The 25285-nt window shown below is 41.5% G+C and overlaps 1 protein-coding gene across 2 annotated transcripts; it reads left to right on the plus strand.

Annotated features, from left to right (window-relative positions):
- The first annotated feature begins 282 nt into the window (after positions 1 to 282).
- On the plus strand, positions 283 to 24461 carry sema4d (semaphorin 4D). 2 transcript variants are annotated; one of them, XM_022762871.1, is made up of 19 exons: positions 283 to 335; positions 11657 to 11790; positions 13280 to 13425; positions 13546 to 13608; positions 13746 to 13844; positions 13974 to 14067; positions 14241 to 14357; positions 15124 to 15275; positions 15759 to 15934; positions 16099 to 16255; positions 16402 to 16624; positions 17247 to 17359; positions 17673 to 17845; positions 18034 to 18080; positions 18281 to 18658; positions 20451 to 20693; positions 21872 to 22084; positions 22318 to 22409; positions 23588 to 24461. In XM_022762871.1, exons 2-19 carry the CDS (start codon positions 11694 to 11696, stop codon positions 23615 to 23617), a joined length of 2613 nt encoding a protein of 870 aa, XP_022618592.1. In that variant the 5' UTR covers positions 283 to 335; positions 11657 to 11693; the 3' UTR covers positions 23618 to 24461. The 2 variants fall into 2 exon arrangements, with proteins under 2 accessions (XP_022618592.1, XP_022618594.1); XM_022762873.1 differs by having other exon boundaries at positions 18281 to 18652.
- The last annotated feature ends 824 nt before the right edge of the window (positions 24462 to 25285 follow it).

Genomic DNA, 25285 nt, shown 5'->3' on the forward strand with positions numbered 1-25285 from the left:
AAGTTAGCGCACATCATATCACCGGCTTAGTGGTCAGTAGACATGCAAGTCACTTATGTGTGTATGTGTGTTGTAAATTGTTCTATTGTGCTGTATGTGTTTGCATTGATTCATCATTATGTCTGTCTTACCATGGTCTAGACAACTAACCACACATACTCAGCATACACACACACAAATACACACACACACAAACTGCTTCCTCCCTCTTGTAGGCACACACACATGCTACATAACTGTCTTGTCTGATCTTTCTGTCTTCTCCCCCCTCCCTAGCTTGAGGATTTTATAATTCTCTCCGGAAGAAGAGCGTCGCATCTTGTAAGGAGCCACAGGTCAGAAACTCTACTCCTCTCCCTCCCCCCCTTTTTTTTTCTGTGCGGACCGACACTGAGCTGCTCTCAGGTCTGCATGCTTCAGCACGAATGCCGCATGCTTCTCCAACACTCCCTGTAACAACCCCGGGGCTTTACTGCTTTTTTTTTTTTATTACCCCTTGCATGACCACACCTGGGCAACCCAAGTTTGATTTGATTCCGCTTGGCTTTGGTGCTTTTGGAGTTTTTTCGCAGCGATACCTTCCTCTTTACCAATCATCATTTTGTTATTTGCCTCCTTTCTTCTTTAAGTTGTGATTTGCTTGTTTTATATCTGCGTTGCCTTAGTTATTTTGAAATGATTTTTTTTAGTGACATTGTGTTTGTGCACATGCAGCTGCCTGCTTCCAATGGCCTCTTTGACAGCCAACTTTGTTCTGTAGCTTTGCTCTGCAGTTGACTGTTTGCTAAACCCCTCCCTTGAACAGTGATTGTCCAGTCCTAGCTCAGCAACCGTAACTAGGCACAGCAGCTCTGTCAAGCTTTGAATTTCTCCAAATATCACTCTAGTAAAAGCAATGCTTTTTATCCCCTTTCTAAACCCTTAACAATAGAGCAAGAGTGTAAGAAATGGATTAAGCGGTGTGTTTGTCTGCTTTAATATAAGCTTCAAACTTTAGAATGTCTGGCTTAATGAGCTTCCTACCTACAGTAGTAATGTCACTTCAAAAGCCAAGGAGCACATCATTAGCTAACTGTCATTATGTGGGATTACAGTTTATGTTACAGAAACCTCTGTACAGGACCAACATATTCACTGTGCTGATGCTCCTATATCCAAGTTAGCATCACGGGCCATAACTCATCACCCCAGATAGAATTACGCTTCCCAAACTTACTGGTTAGTCCCCTTCATAAACGACTTTGCATAAAGCATAAAACTAAGCAGAAATCTAACCTCCATGTTGCTATCCAAGTGGTAAGTCTCATTATTTTAGAACAAAATGACATGTACTTTTTATTTATAATACTGTACTACACTACAGTACAAGAACGCTTTTTCTTTTTCTTTTTTTAATTTTAGTATTTATTTATTCTTTATTTACTTCTACATGGCTCATCAGTGTCCTTCAGCTATTTCAGAGTCTTCAACATTGACTTTGTGCCTGAGAATTGCAGGTTTAGTCTTTTAGTATGATTGTGTATGTAGCCATAAAGTCCATATTTAAAACCCTTGTACATGTTTCTTGTACAAGCGATTAGTCGATTAATCAATTAGTTGATCAACAGAAAACTAATTGGCCGCTACTTTGAACTGGTTAATAATCATTAACCAGAACCAAATGTAAAGGTTTGAGTCTATATCTTGAGTAGAACAAGCTATATGAAAACATCAGCTCAGGCTGTTAGAAATTCTAACAGGCTTTTTATCAACCAAACAATTAACTGTTTAATTGAGAAAATAATCAGCAGATTCATTGATAAAGGAAATAATAGTTGCAATCCTAAATGGAATAGGTAGCAACAGTCGACCAACACAATCACCTGTCATCTGCAGAAATAGGAAGCCTGCTTGTGCTTACATCTGCGTGAAACAGAGGAACCATTGTTTCAAGAATACAATTCTAGTGATAAATGTACCACTGTTATTCCAAATAGCACATATGCCGTGCTTGAATGGAGAACGTGACAGATGCAGCAACATTAACTATGGGTGGGAGTCAGCGCTAAGCAAAGGGTCAATTGATGCAAACACCTGTTTTCCAGGGATCAGTACTTTCTTAAGTGCTGCCCATTCATTTTTTCTTCCAGTACTCTGAGATGGATTCATATTTTTTCTTCTATATTTTGCTTATTCAGGTGTTTCAATTTTGAGTGACCTAATTTTTTTTAAATGCCTTCAATTATTTTCATTAGCATGAGGATGGAAGGGTGCCCAAAATCAGCCGGGCCGATCACGAGAAATCTGTGTGCTGTGTGCTGAAACTTTAAGGCTTGGCTTTGTGTTGTTTTTCCCTGTGTGTGCTGAGAAGGGAACGGTGAAATCAGTGTTTTATCTCCTGGTATGCCAAGTTCAGGAGGACACACTGTTAGTGTTGTGGCAGCCTGTGGGTGATGGGGTGAGCTTTCACACAACTCTCCAAAGGAGGTTTTTGTCTCTGTCGGCCAAAATTACCACCATGAAATCAGTGCCTGCTGAAGACTGCGCTGGGAGAAAAGCACAGGAGAAAGGAGTCCTCCTTAAAGGCAGAAAGGAGAGGAGAAAATATAGCAGGGTTTTAGTGATGTTTACAGCCCCTTCAAATGTCCCCTGACTGGTGGGAAAGATGGTTTGTTTTGTTTCTTTATTCTTTGACCGCTGCTTGAAATCTTGAATCTGTAAAATAAGTCAAAACGAGGGGGATCACATAGATATTTTTTATTCCATTTCAGTTGACCTAGAGATTTATTCCACTCTGGGAGCTGAAGTCACCTGCCCTTGGCTATTGCTGTTTAAACAACTACCACCAATGCGACAACCATTCACCAACTCAGGACCGCAAGGCCTTCAGCTGGGGACCACAAGACCTTCAACTGGGCTTTCGCAGCTTCCCAAAATAGTCCCACATTATACGCCCCAAGGCCTGGCTGGCATCACAGCAGCCTCAAGGAAACTACATCAAGTGAAAGCTTTATGACTTCACTGTGACTGGTGGCTTCCTTGTGACCTCAGGCTATTAAGATTACCAGTATTCACCCCATGATAAAGGACAGAATTTCAATGGTTCACAGGATTTTTCTGCCATATTTGAAGACCATTATCACTGGTGCATCATCCTCACAGCAGCTCAGATTTGGAAGTTTAGTAAGTTTAGTTCTCCCACCAGAAAATACCTTTTTTAAAAATGAAGCCCTTTTTTATTGTTTTTTGCCATTGCAGATGTCAATAGTAAAAACTCCTCGACTTTTTTTTCTTCCTTTTAATTAAAGGAACAGTGCATGGTGATTATGTTTTTCATGTTAGACTACAGAGACACACTCGGCACTTGGATGGGGAACACCACACAGCAGCCCGTGTTCCTCTAGTTAGCTTACTTCACTTGCTTGTATGTTTATAGGCAAGTTTTTCAAATCTTCCAGTACCATGTGACTCAGCGAAAGGGCGTGTTGTTTTTAAAAAGCTTGCCATCGACAGACTAAATATACCCTTTACTGGACCTGACCCCTCATTTGCCTTTGCTGTGGCCACTTTAGGTCGACATGCTAGCTCAGCAGGGGCCCTACAACTAGTAATTATATAGGAGGGTTTCCATTTTACATCCCCTGTATAGTGTTGCCTTCACACAAGCTCTTTTCCTCAATTTAGACATTTGGCTTGTCATTGGTGGTTTACCTACGTTTTAATTCTACCTACTTCTCAATATAACCTGAAATGCTGTAGTTTCTGCCTCCAGCCTCTTGTTCATCAGAAATTTGCACCATGTGAACCATGTCATCATTCAGCCTTAAATGTGCATGTGAATGTAGCAGATCGTGATGCTAATCCTCGATCTGGCCTTTTTTTAAAAGTTGAACTCTTCCTCCCATCTGTCATCCAGTGAGCTCACCGTGGATAATGTATGATGACTGCTGCATCATCTGTTGCAGTTTTTAGATGATTTTCTCCATATGACCAATAGTCAGCTGTGCGGCGGAGGTCATCCAGCTGTTCTCTGGGTTTCATATGACTTTGTTAACATGATGTGGCTTTGAAACGGTGGCTTTGCACTTCACAACTGAAGGCTGATGATCTATCTCCAGTGAATTCCAGATGGTTTGGACTAGAGCTGCAGATTCAACTGTAGTGTGTTATTTTATCCAGACTATTCAGGAAGTTCAGCAAATCAGACAGATCTCGAAAGTAAGGGGAACTAACCGATTTTACACATCAAAGTGTGTTTGCTGGTCTTGGGGAGCACTACTGCATATGTGAAAAACTTTGCATAAAGTTTTTCTGGCTCTGGAGGAATATAGCCTCAAGTGATATCAGCTGAGTCAGTGTTGGTTTGGGCTGAGGACCACAACTTTGAAGTGTTTTATAAAGAGTTAGAGAGTAGAAAAAAGTAAGCTTGCCCGCCCTCTCTATCCCGCTCCTCATCTCTGCTTGAGGCACGAGGCTACATTAGGTGCTATTAGCATAATGCACCCTTATCTCAGACCAAACTTTTTATGGTTGAGGTTCATCGTGGATAATGTAGGCACAAGGAAAAAGAGTGCATGGAATAAAAAAGACGATATCTCTGGCTCTAGTGCTGCATCATTTTTTCCGACTGCACCATAAATCGGTGGAGTACTCTGACTACTCTGAATTGCTGCCTGTGAGTCTCACAAAAACTAGAGACAGACTATAGCCTTGATCATCAGATCAGATGGAAGTGTAATAGTCAGCTGGAGTTGTAATGCCAGTAGCTTAGCCAATACTGAGACCATAAAGCCTTGGCTGTCTATACTCGAAATGTCAAAAATGGTTCATCAGCCTGTGGGGAAACACAACCCAAAACTCTGATGCAGCTGGCAGTATTTTAAGATGGGCCCTTGGTTCCTCTCTGGCCTTATAAGAGGGATTTGATGCCCACAGTTGGCATTATCATGCACACATGTGAGCGTGCTAGAGTCTCTGCCACATCTATAGCCAAACTCCATTAATCTGTAAATGACATTGGAGTAGACATCTGTCCCCATCAGTGTGTCATTTTCTGTGGTCTCAGTATTTTGTTTCAAGTGAAGACTCTCTCGCTCACTCACTTTCTCACACAGGCCTGGCTCCAAATAACCCATAATACCCCTGGAGAATGTAAGAGCGAGCTCTGAAGTACTTTGGGTCCTGATAACGCTGAAGCGCTCCTTTTTCCTAATGCGAAACGAACCTATTGATGTGTATTCTGTGTGTGTGCTTGATGACAAAGCATAGTCTAATCATTGGCCTAATTTTCATGGATGTAAATATGCATTATACTTAAATTTGTTGTGGGGGATATTTGAGGCCTTTTCTATCTAATTAACACAGACTATTTTCTCAATGTATTGATTAATTGCTTTGTTAATAGGTTGTGGGAATATGGCAACTAAAAAGACCGTGATAGATTCCCTATGCCAATAGTGACATTTTAAGATGTCTTGTTTTTGTTTTATAAGTATGATACTCAAAGATGTTCAATTTATCATCACAGAAGACTCAAGAAAACTAGAATATAGTGACATTTGAGAAGCTGGAATCAGTGATTTTGGCTATTCTTGCTATAAAATGGCTTAAAGCATGAATCGGTTATCAAAATAGTCGTCAATAATTTTTGGTTATTTGATTAATCGACTGATCTTTTCATCTCTTACAAAACACGTCCCAACCCTATTTTTGGGCACAAGCCTGAAAATAATTTAAAAAACTAAAAGGTTATTGTTCGTCAATGCTTTTGATTACAATCATAACCCTGGTCTCCCTGGAAAGGCAACTTTTTAAATTTACAACGAAAACCTTACAATTAGTATATGAGATACTGGACCAAGGTTAAAGAGGCACAAACATGGTAGAACTGCATGTTTGTTTTTTTGTTTTATTTGTTTTTTTTTGTCTTTTTTTTTTTTTTTTTTTTTTGCTATTTTTGGCATAAAAAGTGAATATAAGGCCTGCAGTAGAACCTTTTTACACTTTGGAGCCACACCTACGAGTCTGTAAACTATGTTTGAATCCCCATATAACTGTTTCAGGTTGTCTGAAGCTCGAGTCAGTTTCTTTTGCTTTCAATCAGCCACTTGACTCAGTTATGACATGTCTACTAGAACAGCATAAGTAAAGCAGCCTTATTATCATGGATATGCTGGTGCCATGTTGTCACCCTCCCAACAGCTGGGTGGGTACTGTCCAGATGGTCCTGGTGATTAAGTCAGCAGCCATACAACTAAGAAAACATGGTGTATATCGTACAGTGCTTGGCACAGGCTGTTACTCTTGGGGACATATCAGCACCCTTCAAGTAGTTACACAAAAGAACAGTTAGAGCTTCACTGGAGGAGTGAATGGTGACTTGACAACAGCAGAGGTTAGCTTCACTCAGAAGATGAACAGCTTAGAGCAAAGTTTTTGTGCAGCACAGGGTGGAAATATCATATTGAACTGCCAAAAGAGACATTCTTTCCACAAAATGAACTACTTAAAGCACATTTCCCATTACACTGTTTGTTTGTGCGTGGTTAGGCCCGTCGGTATTCTATAGCGAGAGACGAAGTGGAAAAAGCTTGGCTCTTGGCGTCCTGCAGAAAAAAGGAAGAAGAGCATCTCTGTGCACTGATGCTGATGATGAGTGAGTACATGGAAAAGAGAGCCAGTGAGGGGAAAAAAGAAGTGTGGGTTTGGAGATGTTGGCAGGCAGTGAATGTCCAAGTCCCTCACATCAACCTCCACCACACTCGCTGTATCCTCGCTGGGCTCTCAGCTCACAGGATGCGACGCTCCTTGTCTGAACTCTTCTGCATCGGAAAAGAAGTGACGAGTGGTGAAGTTGTTCCTGTGTGACAAGTCATCCTAGCGTTTCATTGGGGAATGAAACTCTCATTTTGGGTCTGTAGCCTCTAAATTTAGCGTTGGATGTTTTCTCTGTAGGGTTTTGATTATGGTCCTACAGATGTATTGTACACCTGTTGGCCTCTTATTATTTTGTGTTTTACAAGAGCTCTGATCTGCCTATTTTCCATTAAAACTGACCATATAATTTACAGAAATTATTAGGGAAGGCTTAATTGGAAGAGTGTAGTTGTTGCAGGTTGTCTCAGTAAATAAGCCGTCATTGTGGTCATGCTTGATTAGCTAACAGTGTGGGCTAAAGGGAAACACAATAATCATCAGGTATATAGCTGCAACTCCCCGACCCAGAGGTTAAATCTTATCATTCAGTGATTTATTATGATGATCGGTTCATTCAGAGTGAAATGGTTGGCAAATCCCTGATGACTTATTTGTGTTGCACAAAGACTTAAAGGCACTTTGCAGAAAGCGCTCCTTACACATCCAGAGTTCTAGTGCACAGATAGGCAGAGCTCCAGTTTCCCCCTTCTCTGTCCTCTGTCCTCAGTGGGCCGCCAGCCAATATCTGTGCCCAGTTAACAGCGCAGTGCTGGGAACCCCAAGGCCCCAAGCAGGTGTCAACCTCCCTGCCCAGCCAAAGGAGCTGAGAGGGGAACACAAAGGGCTCAAAGAGACCTGCCAGCATGGTAACCGTCTTAAATATCCCAGGCCCAGTATGGCCACTCCTCTAAATCTCTCAGCAGCATAGGGTAGCTGCCAGTAAGCTCTTTCTGCTACTGTAACACTGACTCTCAAAGGGGTTTGAAGCTTTTTTTTTTTTTAAGCTTTGCCCTAAATGGGGTTCAGAGTGGTGAGATTGATAGAGGGCATCAGGAGTGCACAGATAGAGGGATGAGCCTCATTTAAAGCTTTTATTTATACAGTGTGCCACCAGAGGATTTTTTTTTTTTTTTTTCAAAGGACAAAAAACAGAGAGAAATTTTGTCTGCCCAGGCAGTTTTCATCATGGATTCAGTATTGTTATCTCATCCATTCACGCTGTGTGGACGTCAGCCCCCTTTCTTTCTCTCTGCTTGTATTTAACAATCACAATTTATGCTACCATCGTTATTAGACAGTTTATGGATCATCTTTACAGGATGCTTCCAGATCCAGATCTCTTGGGCTTGTGTGATCTTTGAAAACACTGGTTTGGCTCAGGGCTTTCCTCACGGCTAAGCTGTCCTGGCATTTCCATTGGCAAGACTGTAAAAGAACTGGATGAGAGGGAGAAGTGATGCTCTCTCCTCTCTCCTTCGCTCTCTGTCCTCTCTCTCTCTCTCTCTCTCTCTCCCTCCCTCTCTGTTCATTGTAGACTACTCTGCAGTGATGATGTGATGGGGGGAGGAGTGGAGTGGAGTGGAGGCTCCCCTCATCTTCAGTAAACAATAGGTCCTTGTGTATTTGACCCCCTCTGTAGCAGAGTGGAGTCCATGGTTAGGGCTGAAGCCGGGATGGAATTCCATCTTTGCCTGATTCAGTTCGTGGAAACCGTCACCCACCCTACCCCCCCTCAACAAAAAACAAAACAACAACAAAAAAAAAAAAAAGACAACAATCCCAGTATAAGGAGGGTCATGCTACTGGGGCTATTTGTTCTCATTTACAACCAAATCAATAATCAATTATCGTTCTCCCCCTTTTTCTCTAGCTGTGGGGGTCCTCATTCATTATCTATACATGCTGTGCCACACGAGACATCTCCCCCTCAGCCGGGTAATTGATTGCTAACCTATATTTGAGTGGAATAAGCCACAATGGTGCTACTAGGTCATTAAAAAGTGGCTGACAATGATTTATCTGTTCTGTGACCTTATCATTTGTTCTTTAAGGTTGGTTAAAATGAGGACAAATGACTAAAACAGCTAAAACACTTTCCCTTGTGCAGACGGTATCGTGTAGGTCATTTTTATTCACTAGGTTTTTCCCTTCAGCTACTTGATTGTAACAGATTTATTTTCAGTAGCTTGGATGCTAATTAACTCCACGTTATTCGGACATGACGAGAAAGCGTTTTGGTTTCTGTGAGTGAAAAGTTTTATCTCGATCCTCATCTTACAAGACATCCGATAACCTTTTATCCCCTTCTTTGTGTGTCCGGCCCACCCATTTTGCGGAGGTGTGCTGCGGGTACTTCCAGCTTCTTATGAAAACCAGAATAACCTGTTTGGTGCCAGCTCACTTTACTCTCCCAGCAAAGTGAAGCAAGTCACCTGACCAGTCAAACCCACCTCCCATCTGCTTGTTACTATTTCATTGGCCTGCGGGCAGCAAATGTTTCCACCAGCAATCTACAGTCACAAACTAATGTTGTACAAGCCATGTTCATTGGTGTGACACATGAGTAAAGGCAGGGTACCCGGCTGGTGTACCACGCTGTTCCTTTCACATGATTGGATCAAGAGAAAGGAAGTCCATGAGCCTTACAATTGAATTATGTCAGTTAATCACTTTCTGACTTAATGCCATTTCATTGTTAATAATATTTACAGAGTAAAGAAGGTAATCAGTCCTCTGTTTATGTCAGAATGAATTTAGTTGACAATCATGGAAATTGACCTCAAGATTATTTTACATGTGCCCTTCATTGCCGTAAATTTAGCAAACATGGCATGTATTACAAGCAGGATTGAGAACAGATTTAGAGATTTATTTTAATATTTTACTTAAGCCTTAAAGCTTGTGCTTTCCCCCCCAGCTTTCCTGTTGACCTAAAACTGCTGACTTTAAACATGGTTTGTTTCGACCGTTAAAATATTAACCATTTTAGATAAAAATGGGTCCTAACAAAATGACTGAAAGCACCAAAATGCCATTAGTGTTAGTAAGTGAATCTATATTTGAGGCGCATTCCTCCCAAAAGTAGCATTTCAAGATAAAACCATATACTTGTCCTAAATTTTTATGTTATGAATTTGATATTGGTTTCTATTTTATAACATATCATTATTGTTTTGAGGCCATTAGTAACCAAGACTAGCATTTATTTTCTCCCTTCTCGGCATTTGGGAGTAATTAGTTTGATTTTACCAGTGTAATGAATGTGCAGTGACGTGCACTTTAAAGCTAAGTGCTAAAGAAAAATGCCTGGCTTTAAACATGACTTCTTAAGGTTTTATCGAATATGACAACATAAGCCTCCATAGGTGGGTCTGGATAAGTTGAATGCTCACACAGATGACACAGGACACCCTAATGGAGTCCTTATCAGGCACACACTGAGGTGAATGCACCGGGAGAGAACTGTTAAAAGGCAGGCGGATCACAGTGCTCTACAAATTGGCAAATGGAAAACAACACCTGCACCTGATAAGGGCTTATAGATACCAGATATGCTGTCATCATCCTGATCGTCACCGTCAGCATCAGCGTCATTGTCATCATCATCAGCCGAGGCAAACGGATACGCCATTCGCTGTTTCTTAACAATGGTGCTATGCAGAATAACAAGTTTTTAATAAAAGGGGGATTTTCCTAAGCCTCAGGTGTTAAATTGTTACATAACACAGTAAACTGAGGTGTCATGCAGTGGTCATAACACACATGTCAGAGTTTCACGACAGCTGTGTGTGTGTGTGTTTTTTTTTGGGGGGGGGGGGTTGATACAAACTAGAGTGAGTGGTTATCCGCTGCTCTAAGTCATGCAAGTTAGACCTCATCATGTGCTGCATCCTTCACTGCCCCCTCTCTGGGGCAAGAGTGGAACTCCACATCTGTTTTCCTGCCTTGTTGTTCAGCCCCACATTTCTGAAAGAGTCAGTTACAAGATGGCCTTTAGGTGAAAGTGTGAAAATTGCATTGGCTCTGTTGTTTCTCACCATTGGTGAGAGTTTACTTCCTTTGTTTTGCAGTGTGTTTAAAAAGAACTGCTGATTAATTACCATGAAGGAGAAACGACAAAGGAAGCTTTTAGTTCCTGATGTATATATGACCTTCTTTTAGAGAACAGCTGACTATTGAGTCCATTATTCCCTTAAAAACCAACACAAATAGCACATGAATTTAAAAAATGTGAAATGAAAAGTTTCACACACATGAAACAGACATTTCTTGTCTAATTAAAAACTTGCATGATATAGCACCAAAGGCTTTTGGATACTTCACATGTGAAATACTGTATTTCATATAGGCCTGCAACTAACTAATTTTCATTATTGAATAACCTGCATATTATTTTATTGACTAAGGGATTATTTAGTCTATAAAATGTCAGACAGTGAGAATGCTAATTACTGTTTCTCAGAGCCAAGTGACATCTTCAATTTGCTTGTTTTGTCTGACCAACAGTTCAGAACAATACAAAGATATTAGATCGTCATATCTGTCAAACAGAAACAGAATATCCCGACATTTGAGAAGCTGGAATTGATCAATTCATGATTGCAGCTCTAGTGTCATTACTGAAGTGGTCCAGAATGTTGTTTTTTTTTTCATAGGAGAAATATCTGTATTTCCCATGTGAAAACATAAATATGATATGTATTTTTATTTTAAGAGAAGTGTTTTTTGTTGTGCAGTTTCTGTCCAAACGATCATCTCTCATGCATGTGACGTGCTGCACTAACCTTCTGAGCGATACAAAAGAGGATGAATCAGTCCTGCCAGCTTTCAGTCTGAGGGAAGTGGATTTGATGCCTGCCCCCTTTTAGCGGCTGTGCTGCATGATAAGATCAGGCTGTGAGGAGCTCATTCATGCTTTTTCGGTGCGTCAGGTTTTACTGTGTCACTTTACTTTTGTCCGTCTGTGTGTCTGTTTTTGCAGAGGAAACTTCACAGTTCCGAAGTTATCAGAGTCTAATATGGGATTTGGCGTGCTGGGAGTGTTTCTGGGGCTGCTCCTGGAGGTCTCCACACATGGACCTCATGCTGTGCCCCGAACTTCCTGGAGACACCAAGGTAAGGTGTATTGTACTTTATAACATTGTATAAATGTAATATGTCTGAGTAATGGTTGTATAATATTTTCTGATATTGGTAGAAATCAGCCCATACTACTACAATAACATTTCAGAATCAGATTTATTTGTCACTACCATAATACGCATTTCAGCATACATGGAAGCGAAATACTGTACTCCACAGATCAGGGTCACATTTTAAAAACCACAAAAGACACATTATACACAAAACACATTATACATGTGACATTAAAACATGAAAAGAGAGCAGCATTAAAAACTTTGATAAGAGTAGTTTAATGCTAATGCAGCGGGTGTCCTTAATAAACAGCAATCAGTGGACACTTTAAGTGCTGGTGCATTTTTTTGCATCTGTCACCCTTTGGTGTTAGAGGTAGGGGTGGGGGGTAGCATTTGTAACTAAGTAAGCAATTTGAAGACATCAGTCTCGACTCTGATGACTTTTAATTGGTGTTAATCTTTTTAATTCCCCTATCACATGATTTTTACACGTGTCAGTCAGTGAAGTAGTCAGTGTATGTTTTGTTTGCAACATCCAATGTAAAGTTCACTTCCTCTACGGTCAATGCAGAGGGAACTGAACTTTCTTCATAGATGGATCCTAATCATATATCAAAGCTGTCTTTTGACTGAAGGTTGCAACACATGATGTGGTCAAACCTGTTTCCTTAATTCATCTCAACAGACGGCCCTCAGTCTCACCACAAGTTCTTGAATTAGATGATTTACTCTCGCAGAAGTTGTGCTTGTATAATGCAGTTCACATAAATAGCTCCAGCTAGCTAACTCTGTGAGAACCAGTGCAGCTCACCCTTTAACAACCCCTCACTGTGGAACAGTCATTGTTGCAGTCAGTCAGCCAGTCAGCCAGTCAGCCAGTCAGTCAGTCAGTCAGTCAGTCAGTCAGTCAGTCAGTCAGTGTATTTGCTTTCATCATTGTGGCACTCATGTCCAGGCACCTGCAACCCGAACCCACTTGCACCTGGCACAACCAAAGCCATCCAAACACAAACTCTGCACCATCACAACACACAGTACAGGAAGAGACACACTTACATAATGCCAATGTGTCTCAAACGTCTGTGTTTGAGGGTTCAGCCTCCACAGTGATCACAGTTGTGTTTTGGTGATAGAGGTACAACTTGACCCTGCTGCAACTGGAAACGACGCTGACGAGGATGATGAAAGTGAATCCAAACCCTGACAAAGTCGCATAAAACCAAAACAATGAGCTGAAAGACATTCAAGCACTTTGTAGAGAAGAGTGGTAATCATCTGTGTGTTCATAGCTACCGGCGACTTCTTTCACATAAATCAGTCATTTGATCTAAATATAAAAAATATTGATTATAGCAGCATTAAATTCTCATCACTGTTGTTCAGATTTTGATAGGTAAAAATGAGCATATTTAGTTTATGGTCGTTTCGGATGCTCAAGTAATGTGATCCAATCCTTTTGTGCTCAGATTTAGAGCTGATGGAGTTCTCAGAGCCCGGGATCTTCAACTACTCCACGTTGTTGCTGAGTGACAAAAGGGATGCTCTGTATGTGGGAGCCAGGGAGGCCATCTTTGAGCTCAGCAAGAAGAATGTGACAGTCAGAAACAACAAGGTATCAAAATACCAATAAGATTTGTGACAAACGGAGATTAAAAAATAAAATGAAATAAAAATATGATAATAATGTTCTTCACTCTTTTTTTCTTTTTTTTTTTTGTTAAACCATTTTAAGGTTCAGTGGACAGTTGCAGAAAACCCCATGCTGATGTGCACGCTTAAAGGAAAATCAAAAGAGGTTAGTTCAACAACTCATATTTTAATGGTGTTTTATCTTTCTTAACCTATATGGTGTCAGAGTAACTGTTTCTAGTGTTGGAAAGGAACAGTCTACAGTAAAATGTGTGCTTCAATGTGTTGAATGTTGCTTTCCAGAGGGATTGTCTAAACTACATCCGAGTGCTCCAAGTCGTAGATGACGAGCGGCTGTATGTCTGTGGCACACACGCTTTTCAACCGCAGTGTGATTACTTGGTGAGTTAATGTTCAACCCCCACCCCCCCACCCCCTTCACTGGGAACATCGCGCTGCACAAATAAACGTGTTTGGGCTCGTCAATCAGCGCAGCAACCTTTTTAACTGAAATTTAATCTCCTCTCTCAGAACCTCGCTGACTTTTCTTTGCATGGTCGACCTGAAGATGGCAGGGGAAAATGCTCCTTTGACCCCTCCCAAAGCTTCACCACGGTCATGGTTGGTGAGTAGAGGACAGTTTTTTATCTAATTTCACAAAAAGCCCTTGGTTGTCAGCCTCCTGTAAAATGCATAATAATCCTCAATAATCTCTCCTTTTTTTGGGGAGGATGCAAAATGGACTCTCTGGACAATAAAATGCTTTTTTTGTTGCTTCATTGTCTGCTTTTCTATCAGATGGAGAGCTGTACTCAGGAACAGCTTATAACTTCTTAGGCAGTGAACCGATTATTTCCAGATACTCTCCATACCAGTCCCTGCTGAGGACAGAGTACTCCACATCGTGGCTCAATGGTGAGTTGGAAAAACTGTGTGACACCTTGAATTGATTTAAAGATTGTTTGGCTGCGAGGAGAAGATTTTGTAAATTATTTTCCAAAGCATGAAAAAGATAATGTGTCTAGTAGAGATGTTCTGATCCATTCCTAAATATCGGTATTGGGGCCGATCTGGGTGTATTTTAATGGACGCACATCATCTGATGTAAATCTAAATCCAGTCTTTTCTTTACTCTGCTCTACTGTGTTTTGTCCATCTCAGCCTGCTGGTGTTGCTTTAAAACATCCAACTGTGCAAGCATTTTGCTCATATGTGCAAGTGAAATTTGGCAAATTGGCAAAATGCTCAGATGGTAACAAATCTGTTCCTGATTTGCAATGTACAAAACTTCCAGGTGAGGCAGGTTATCTTTTCTTGCTGGTGCTGACTGTCACCATCACTGGTTAAAATGACAAATGTCACTGGTGGCAGGTAACAACTTGTGTTTATTCTTTGAGTAACTTGATGGCGTGCCCAAATGAAACATGCCTGTAAAATATGTCACAATATACTATAAATGTTGTGTTTTGTCATTTTCTCCAGTGAAATGTTTTGGGGTTTTTTTTTTGCATATTGTTCAGTCCTACTCTGTGCAATTGTAAGTGGAGTGTTTTTGTAGTTCCACCCTTAGGAACAGGAATACAGCAAGGCTTTCATAATAACAGTAAAAGGCTCTATAGGGAAGGAATGCTAGGACAGATGATCTAACACCTTTCTCTCTTCCCCCTCCTCTCTCTTGCAGAGCCCAGTTTTGTTTTTGCCGACGTGATCAGAGAAGGGAGAAACCAAGCATATGGCGAGGATGATAAAATCTACTACTTCTTCACTGAGGTGTCAGTGGAGTATGAATTCTTTGGCAAGCTGCTCATCCCCAGGGTGGCGCGCGTCTGTAAGGTCAGCAACACGTCATGTACCATCTGTACATACCAGCAGCATCCATCTTTAGTCCTATTGTCTGTGTTTGTGTGTGTGTGTGCGCATGTCTTGCTCTGTGTAGAGTCTTCTCCTTCCTTTCTCTTGTACCTAACCTGAGTTAATATCATAGCATTAATTAGCTAGTTAGTCATCAAATTTCATTATTTATTGTTTAAAAACACTTACTGTTACAGTGGTAAAGCAAACAACATTACATTCCAAACGATAAGGATATCTTATGCCCTTAAATCAGCCCTGAAATCAATGAGTGCCCTTAAATGAACCGTGATGCCATTTGTATGTCCTCCAAAAAACCAGAACAGGACACATCAGTTCATTTTATTGTATTATTAGACATCAATTTCTGTTGTATGTATTATCAAACTAAGCATACACTCATACACATGCTTTCTCCTTTCATCTGTTTTCTTCAACCATAATGTCTTCAATATCCCACCACAGGGGGACCTCGGGGGGCAGCGCACTCTGCAGAAGAAATGGACGTCCTTCCTAAAAGCCAAGCTGGTGTGCTCCATGCCTGAGCTCAACTTTGTCTTCAACGTAGTTCATGACGTCTTCATTCTGAAGGAGTCGGACTGGAGGGACACAGTCATCTACGGCGTCTTCACCTCCCAGTGGTCAGTGATTGGAAGATGTTGAGCGGGGAATCAGTTGGGTCCAGGAAAGGGGAGGAAAAAAATGGGGTATCGCAATTTAACGCAGGTCCTTAAATTCACTTCTTTTCCCTCCCTCATTTCTCTCCCACCTCATCATCATCATCATCCTCATCCTCGTCCCCCAGGGGTAATGTGGGCTTGTCAGCTGTGTGTGCCTATAACATGACAGCTGTGGAGGATGTCTTCTCCAAGGGCAAGTACATGCAGAAGGCCACAGTGGAGCAGTCCCACACTAAGTGGGTGCGGTACAATGGCATCACTCCTTCTCCACGTCCTGGAGCAGTAAGTACCTCGAACACAACTTCACAGTTAAAAGCTTCTTCAGAGTTTAGTCCAGGACCAGTCTCAGTCCACAGAATAACGCGTCTTACATTTTACTGTGCATACAGTGGATGTGAAGATATAATGTGAACTTTCTCCTCCACCAGTGTATTAACAACCTGATGCGACAGCAGAACATCAGCAGCTCTCTCCACCTGCCAGACAAGACCCTTCAGTTTGTTAAGGACCACCCCCTGCTGGAGGATCCCGTCCTGCCCATCGGCAACGGGCCTCGCCTCATCACCAAAGACGTCAACTACACTCAGATCGTTGTAGAGAGGGTGCAAGCGCTTGATGGGAACATTTATGACGTAATCTTCACTGGAACAGGTTACAACACATCAGATAATACTTCTACAAATTTGAAATGGAAACTGTTGAAAAAGGGAAGTCCTTATATTAGCCGCTGATACCTATCGGAGTCATTTTAAGTATGTATGTGCTGGTTCAGTGTTTAGTGTCCCAATCTGACATTCATTTTAAAGAAAATCAGTACAGTTTACACATGGAAAATATGCTTGACAATTAAATAGCTCTGCATTAAGAAACTTTTATCCTGTATCACAAATTTCCAACATTTGTTTTGATTTTTTTTTTTTTTTTTGATTTCATTTTTCAAAAAAAACAAAGTGGACAACATGTTAAAATATACAACACTGACCATATCACATTATGGGTTGTTTAGTTTGCCTTGTTTGGATAATGTTTGTTTCCAACACAAATGACAATTACAATACATGGAGAATAATATGCTAAAATAAACAAAGTAAAGACCTCGTACTGTATAGCTGATATTCCCAAATTAAAGTATGCCTTGACTGGCTCTGTGTATTGATCATAGAGTGTGATCATTCAGTTCATCCAGAGTCTTGATCATTGAATTAAAAAGGCTCATCTATGGTCTCTGCTCTGGCTGAATGACTGACTGACATTTTACCATCTTCATTTTTAGATAAGGGAGTCCTGCACAAGTCGGTGGTGTTTGAAGGAGACGTTCATATTGTGGAGGAGATCCAGCTCCTGAAGAACTCTGAGCCCATCAAGAACTTACTGCTGTCCTCGGAGGTCAGTGTACTTTTGTGTGCAAGTGAGATGTGATTGCTCACAATGGGCTCACAATAGGAAGTTACCAAGAAGATCAAAACCAACAGTTCCTCTAAATCAGATGAGACTGCATGTTTAGTTTAACTGTAGCGTGTGTTGGAGGTCGTCTGGACCTTTTTGATGATTTACTTTTTAAAGTGATTTCTAGACTTATCGTGTGTGTGTTTAAGCATTGTGAAGTTCTTAATGAATTGTGTTTTTTAATAGTTTTTATTTGAAAGTTTGTTCTCCCTTTCTTTGGCATATTTATGTGAACAACCTCCTGCTTCCACAGACACGGTCCCTGTATGCTGGTTCAGACTCGGGCGTTGTCCAGTCCCCCACAGCGTTCTGTGGGAGGTATTCGTCCTGCGATGACTGCGTCCTGGCACGAGACCCCTACTGTGCCTGGAACCGTCATACTGCCGCCTGTGTCAGTATCTTTGATGCTCCCAGACAACAGCCCAGGTAACTCACCATCAAGCTAGATTTACGATCTTCGTTCTACATACCAGAACTCCACTCATGCATTATCATAGTGGTTAACGAAAGCGAAAACCAACATTGAGAGACATCTTTACTGATACTCCATCCAGTTTGACCTGCTTTAATAAGAACAAATAATATTTGTTTCTTGTTTGTTTTTTTTTTTTCAGGAATCTAATCCAGAGCCTGAATGGTGACGCAGACAAGTGTCCATCAGGTAAGCTGCAACATACTCACATACAGCCTGATATAGAAACTTTATAACATAGACAGAGAGAGTAAAACATGTACAGTATCACATGTTTGCAGTAAACTCTCATCAGCATCTTTATTTTTAAGCAGGATATCCAAAACCTATTACTAAACAAGACTTTAACCACCTATAAGTCATTATTCTCTCACTGTTTTGCCTTGTAGTGTCACGTCTGTCTCTGAAGGACTACCGACATGTGAGGGTGAAACCGGGAAGCTCTGTTGAGCTGCCGTGCCTGGTACCCTCCAATCTAGCCCAGGTGAATTGGAAATCCAACGGCTCGGTTCTCACTGAGGCCTCTCGCTTCCACCTCATTGGCGAAAACGGTCTCCTCATTTACAGCGTGGCTCCAGAGGATCAAGGTCATTACGAGTGCTGGTCCGTGGAGTGGGCCCCCGCTGCTGGAAAGAACTTCACCCGCCTCCTGGCCGGATACATCCTTACTCTGGATCTCCCGCCCAGACCCCCGCAGCAGGGGGGCCACGTCACCACCACCCTCGGCAGCCAGGAGACATCTAGCACACATGCCGCTGAAGGTAATGGTAAGACAGACAGAGCCCCACTAACTTCAGCCCTTGCCCCTCCCAGCTTCACAGCTTCAGTCACCTTCACCTCTCCACCCCAAACTGACTCATCACTAACCCCGCCCCCTAGCAGCACAATCAAGATCCAGCCAAAGCATCATCTTCCACCAAGCTCCAACGCTCCCCGCCCAGACAACCGGGACCCATCAGCTGAGTATTTGCAGCACAACAACAGCATCGCCCTCCTCTTCCTCTTCCTCCTGTTTTTCCTCCTCTTCCTGGCTGCATTGGCCTACAACTGCTACATGCAGTATCTTCCAGCTCCCTGCCTGCGTATGCGAGCGGCTCTGTTGGGGAGTCAAAAGAGTGCCCATCAGCCCGAGTATCGGGCCTGTGAAGCAGGTCTGATGGAAGCGACCGCGGCTGACAAAATTAACCTGACGGAGCAACCAACACAGAACGGCAGCCAAACCACCCAAAACCTCCGGGCGCTCCGTGACACCGGCTACGAGACTGAGCCAGAGTGTGGCAACGGTCGGATCCCCTCTCATAGTTTTGGAGAGGACAGTCCATCGCAGGAGAAACCCTTTGATGTGGACTGTGAATCTCAGCCCATCCAGTTTGCAGATGCAGATGAACCTTACTGCTAGCCAGAAGCCTCTGCTCTGCTTTCGTTTCTCTTAGCACAGAGACGATTTATAGGGGGTCACGCTCTTGCTGCATCTTCCCACGACTCGCACGTCTAAAGTGGCGTCCTCTATGTGGAAGTATGTTCAGTGTACAGCATCAAGTGAAGTTTAATCATTACAAGGCTTAAGTCAGGCGCCCCACTTGCCTGTAGAGATCTAACTCCTGCTGTCTGATTTAGGGCTTTTGATGATCAAACAAAACTGCCTTCATGGAAGCTGCACCCTCTCAGTTTAGTCCAGCAAGTAAAGCTATTTCTTAAATTCCAAATTGGAAACATTGTTTACCAAATTGGTAAGTTACTGTGATGTTTTCCAAATTGGAATCGTGTTTTTGTATAGCCTGGGTGAAAAGTAATCTCTTAAAAGCTTTTGCATCTTTTTTTTCTTTTTTTTTTCAAAGCAGTGTGTAGGCTATTGGACTTGGGCACATGCTTCAGCATTATAGTGTTTTCTCAGGGAAGATTTGCTCAGTATGTTGCAGCCTTGCTTTGTTGTACAGTGTTGCCATCTGCAGCACCTGGTATGTGGGCCTTAATCTCACCCGGTAAGGTGGTCATGAAGAGTTTGAAGGTCAGAAAAAGAGAAAAAAAGAAATAAATCAAGCCACTGTCTTGTGTAGAGTCATTCTGCGTGACAATGTTGAGTCTCTGTATTTTTTTTCCTCTGTGTGAAGTAGACATCCCTTCATGGATACAGCTGATGCTCCTGTGTATTAACCTCTACTAGTCATCTTCCCTTATGTGGTTTGTTAATAACATAAATATGTAGTGTGACATGATGCTTGGTGATATCAATCATCAGTTGTTCTTTTTCTGAACCAGCCCTGGAAACAATCTGAAGATATTTTTTATAATTATTTTTAATTAAACCTTCAGTTTTAGAGCATTTTCAGAGAATTATTATTTAAGATGAGTCTCATCTGTGGTAATATCATTTTGTTCCCTGTGCAAGTAGTTGTGATTTTACCCTTTTGCTTTTATTTTATTTATTGCAACAGATTTGTTTTTTAGATCCTAGCCTTCATTCATTAGTCTCCCTGTAATCTGTTTTGCATGTCCTCCCTTGTTTAGATTTCCTAGTTTCCTCAATACTCTCTTTTTGCATCACTCCCTCCCTCACAGCCTCCTCTCCTGTCGACACTTCATCTTCCCTGTCCTCCTCTGGAAGTAGCACTCCCTCTGCCCTCCCTTCCTCCTCCTCCTCTTCTTCCTCCTCTACTTCCACCTCCTCCTCTTCCTCCTCTGCCAAGCCCCACAGCGTGGAGGCTCGGGAGGCAGAGGTGAGACTTCTGCCTCCCTTGCTGAAGGATCAGGCCTGGGGGGTTCATGCCCAGGAGGCCTTCCTGCTCTTCTGCCTCGCCTTGGGTGAGTGGTGCCTCTGACAATGACTCAGCTCACACCCCAAAACCAAACTGTCCTGAGTTTGGAAATCTTCTCTCACTTTTTAACTCCCCTTTTTCTCTACGCTATTATTTTTCTTATTCTCTCTTGTTTCTACTTCTTGCATGCCACCATTTCCCAAAACATAAACTAACTGGAAGTGTGTGTGTGTGTGTGTTTCTGGATTTGCTTAAAACAAGCCTGCCCTTTTCTTTAAGGTGTCTGATTCACAGAAAAGAGTTCATCTCCAATTTAGGTGTCTCACAAGATAACTGTATCATGAGTGAATGTTTAAAAAGACAAAGCTGGGATTCACCTCTGTGATCTGGTCGTCTCACAGTTCTCACCTCCATGTGAAATTTTATGTATATTGTTGTTTAACAGCAGTCTGACATTAAACATGTAAAATCTAGAGGTGGATTTCTCTCAACCAGGGTGTGAGAATCTCCCCTCAGAACAAACTATTGTAGGCTTAGTTGTCTTACATCTCAAACTTTCAATTTTTGTGCCTGTAAACAAGTGTAAATATATTTGTATATATGGAAAAATACAATTGAAGATGTACATAAATCTAGGAGACATTTTGGGGCTGTGTCTCTTGCTAGGGAGGCTAAATAAATCTTGTCAAATGTTTTCAACACTGGCTTGTTTTTCTTAAGTCTTTGACTTCAGTCATTTCTTTTTTAAACATTGGGGATAATTGCAAAAAGTGCTACAAAATACTAAACTACTAAATGTGGCTATAAGATTGTGATCTTTTTACATATACTGAAAATATAATCAGAAATATTTTTAAAATACTAGTAGATCAACCTGAAAATTACTTATTGTAAATATGCAGCTCATTAAGTCCTGCTTCTTGCAGCCTGTTTCAGATGCGATCATTATCAGACCTGAGATCAGGTATTATGCACAACCTTTCACTTTCACATTCAACCTTTATTTACATGTATACAATGTGAACAGTTCACACTCTTGCATGGGCGTGTACAGTATGGGCTAAAGCTATATTCATTCAAACCTCTACAGCTGTTCAATGAAATTGAACACCACTAACGGACATGTCAAAGGCAAGTATTACCATTTCATGTAGAGTACGTCTATGTGGAGTGTCCGTGTCTTGACCGTCATGGGTCAATATGAAGTCCGATTCTGTCCCTCAGGTCCCAGTGATGTCCACATTCACTGGCTAATAAATGGACACACTCTGGACACCCCCATAATGGAGTACCGCCTGCCAGTGGGTCAGAGAGAGGTACTAGTGAGCAGCTGGCTCCGAGAGGGGCCGCTGATCAAAGACGCCCGTTACCACTGCGTTGCTGAGGCCAGCACAGGAAATGACATTTCTGAGGTGGACCTCCACCTCACTATTGGAGGTATTTAGTGTTGAGTGGCTGTAACAATGTCTGGTGTACAGATCATTATGCTTTCGCCTATTAAAACCTGTTATGTCTCCAAAATATGAGCAACATTGTGATTACAGTAATGCATGTAGAGTGGTAATGGAGTAAAGGGCCGGGTCCAGGCCCTGGGATTGGTTCTAAAGTAGTCCAGAGATGGATATTTTTAATGGTTTATGTCCATAAAAGATTATGATGTTATTTGACAGATGAGGAGAGCATTCCATCCAGGGATTTGAACCAATGGAGAGGTGCACTCACAGAGCATGAGCAACTGCTAAAAAGATGGGAAAAGGCCTGGGTAGGTCTAAGTTCTTGCATGTGAGTGTGTTTTCTCCTGATCTCATGAATGGTTTTGTGCAGTTGCCCAGGTTGACTTGCATCATACCAGTTTTAACCTGCTCTGCATGTTGGCTTCGGGGCAAGTGGTTTCAGCTCTGTCTTTGCGTTAGAGGAGTGTAAAGTCCAGATTTTTTGGGCCAGTGGCAGATAATCTGGAATGCAAAGCTACAGTAAACCAGTTGTTCTGCAAATGATCTTTATGCTACAGTGTTTTCCACAGTCTGAATAAGGTGTGGAAAGGCTTACGGTTACGTTTAGGGGGTTGGGATGAGGGATAGAAACCACCTCAAAGTGGGTTATTCTTGAATAACATTTTTTCTGAATGAGATAGAGACTTGCAAGCCTATTTCCACATTCAATGGTACCAAGCTGGAGTCTCTAAGGCCATCTGAAGTGGGTTTTCTGGACATGGGGTTTCCATTGTTGGGCTGTAACTCCGTGGCTGTTTGAGGCAGATACATGATACCATACAAGATACACTCTTGGTGTGGTGGATGATCTTGTGTCCCTCATGAAATATGTGTCTAAGTTATACCGTTCCCGAGATATGACAAGTGACCACTAGAGGGCGGGAGAGTGTGTTTCAAGCCATTTTGGACCATATTGACTTGCCCTGACTTCTGGGTGAAAAGTTGGAAAAAATGATCTAGTATGAAGTCAAAATTTTTCCCTGTCGAAGTTGCTTGGGAAGGTCAGGTTAAGGTTAGGGATATGATTAGGGATGGAAACCACCTCAAAGTCATAGTATGTTATTCTTGAATAACTTCAGAGTTAGGGTATGGGTTAGGCTTAGGGGTTAGGGTTTTCACTAAACTTCACTAAATTGTTGATCATTGCATTAATACAGATTGTACGTCACTTTTCTTTCTCTTATTTCTACTTTTTTTCGTACTTCAGATTTAGTTTGAATGCATTTGCACTTTTTGCATGGACCAGAAAAAAATGCAAGTTCCCTCATTGCAAACTAGTTTAATTTTACCTTGATAATCAGACTGAATAACTATTTTGTTTTCATTTAATTTCATTTTGGCTTAAGTGCATTTGGTGAGATTTTAGTAAACATCAGTCCCCAAATATTTCTTTCATGTTTGCATCCTCCTCTACTTTTCAGTTCAACTCTGTTTTTTCCCTCCACAGGAAAGCTGTGATGGCCACCGAGCTCTGTGAAGATGTCACAAGCTTCACTTGTGTTGGCTGAATCTAGGCGTGAACATGGTCCTCAGCCCAGGTGGACCACATTTTTGACATTAAAACGATCATAAACAGCTAGAATGTATAAAAAAAGTCCCAGTGTCACTTCTTTGACACTGCAGTTTGATGGACCGTGACGCGAAGCACTCACAACACCTGCCTTCTGCAGGGGCTCACCTGGTTGTGACGATGGACGGTGCTGGGACTCCTGCCAAACCTGACGAGGAGATGAACCTCATTGGTTGCCTCTGTCCGAGGACGCATGGGCTACCTTTTTACCAGGAATGCATTTATTTCTATTTTTACTGATGAAATGAACGTCCTGAAAGCAGTGCTTGTATGGAACAATAAAACATGCGGTATATGAGGAATGCTGATAAATGTTTGTAGATGATGCAGCATCTGTGACAGGTCAGGCCTGTTTATAGTGTGATTTATTTTTGCACGTTCCCTGCCTTCCAAATCCTCTTTTTGGTCCTTCACAGCTACCTTGTAGTTTGAAATCTTCCCTTGAGAAATCTTTATTGGGCATTCATTCTTTTTTTCTTTCAGAATCAAAGCTCAGCCTTATTCAAAGGATTTGATTCCAGGAATGGAGCAGGTTACTGTGGGAGGCCTTTTCAACAAAAGTATACCTCTCATGTCCGACATTTAGTAAGGTTATATCACCCAAAGTTAAATTCAGATAAAACCCCAGCATCCAAGAAGGACTTAAATCCAAGGATGGCAGTGGTGGATTAGTTAGACTGCACCTTCCTGCTTTCTGTCTGCAGTTAGTTTTTCTTTACTTTGAAACTGTGACTTCCTATTTGCCTTTGAAACAGAATTAAATGGACATTGTCTTATCTGTTGCTTACATTGATTTAAACATCAATGAAACACATTTTGTCTTGTTTGAATTAAGGACATGTATCACTTTTGATTTCAGATGGAAAACAAGTTATTACTCCTGCAGGATCAAACTAGAACGGCACAATGACACGTCAGCCTTTCCCAAAGGAACAGTTTCTACCATCTGAATTATTAACCAGCCTTCACCACGGACTTCTCCTTGGAAGCCAGTAATGACATTTACAGAGGATACAACAGCTTCCTTGACTGAAAACTAATTAATTGATTGTAGACTAAATCTGAGACACTTGTGCCTCAGATTTATAGACTAATGGGTGTTTAATAACAACATAACTAGGAATAATTCAATATCAGCTAGGCCTTAAATATGAAACATCTGCAAACTGTGAAACTTTGAGGAAAAGCTTAGAATACATTATATTTATAGGTCAAACCTCTATATCTCAGCATGGCACTGATGTTTTCAGCTTTCTTGTGGCGCCATCTACCACAACTGGAGCCATAGCACCCTCTTGTGCCCCAGTAAATGATCACAAGCAAAAAAAGAAAAAAACATGGTGTAGATAGTTCATTGTTTATCAAACGGGTCATTTGACTTTTGTGTCAACAGCAGCAAAGTTAAGCAAAGTTATTTATACTAGGTGAAAACTCAAGAAAATTAGAATATCGTGCAATAAAAGTTTCATTCAAGTCAGCAATTCAACTTCAAAATGTGTGAAAACTAACATGTGATATAAACTCAGTACATGCAAAAGTGAGATATGTCCAAGGCTTTAATTTGTTATAATCTTG

Source organism: Seriola dumerili, unplaced genomic scaffold (genome assembly GCF_002260705.1).
Source record: "Seriola dumerili isolate Sdu_G_001 unplaced genomic scaffold, Sdu_1.0 BDQW01000450.1, whole genome shotgun sequence".
Lineage (NCBI taxonomy): Eukaryota > Metazoa > Chordata > Actinopteri > Carangiformes > Carangidae > Seriola > Seriola dumerili.

What these genes read in the sequence shown, in the direction of transcription:
- sema4d (XM_022762871.1), top strand. Translation starts at nt 11,694, where the DNA reads ATGGGATTTGGCGTGCTGGGAGTGTTTCTGGGGCTGCTCCTGGAGGTC. An exon ending in GGGTGGCGCGCGTCTGTAAG is followed by an intron (nt 15,276 to 15,758) that starts GTCAGCAACACG and finishes ATCCCACCACAG; the next exon opens with GGGGACCTCGGGGGGCAGCG. An exon ending in ACATGCCGCTGAAGGTAATG is followed by an intron (nt 18,659 to 20,450) that starts GTAAGACAGACA and finishes CCTCCCTCACAG; the next exon opens with CCTCCTCTCCTGTCGACACT.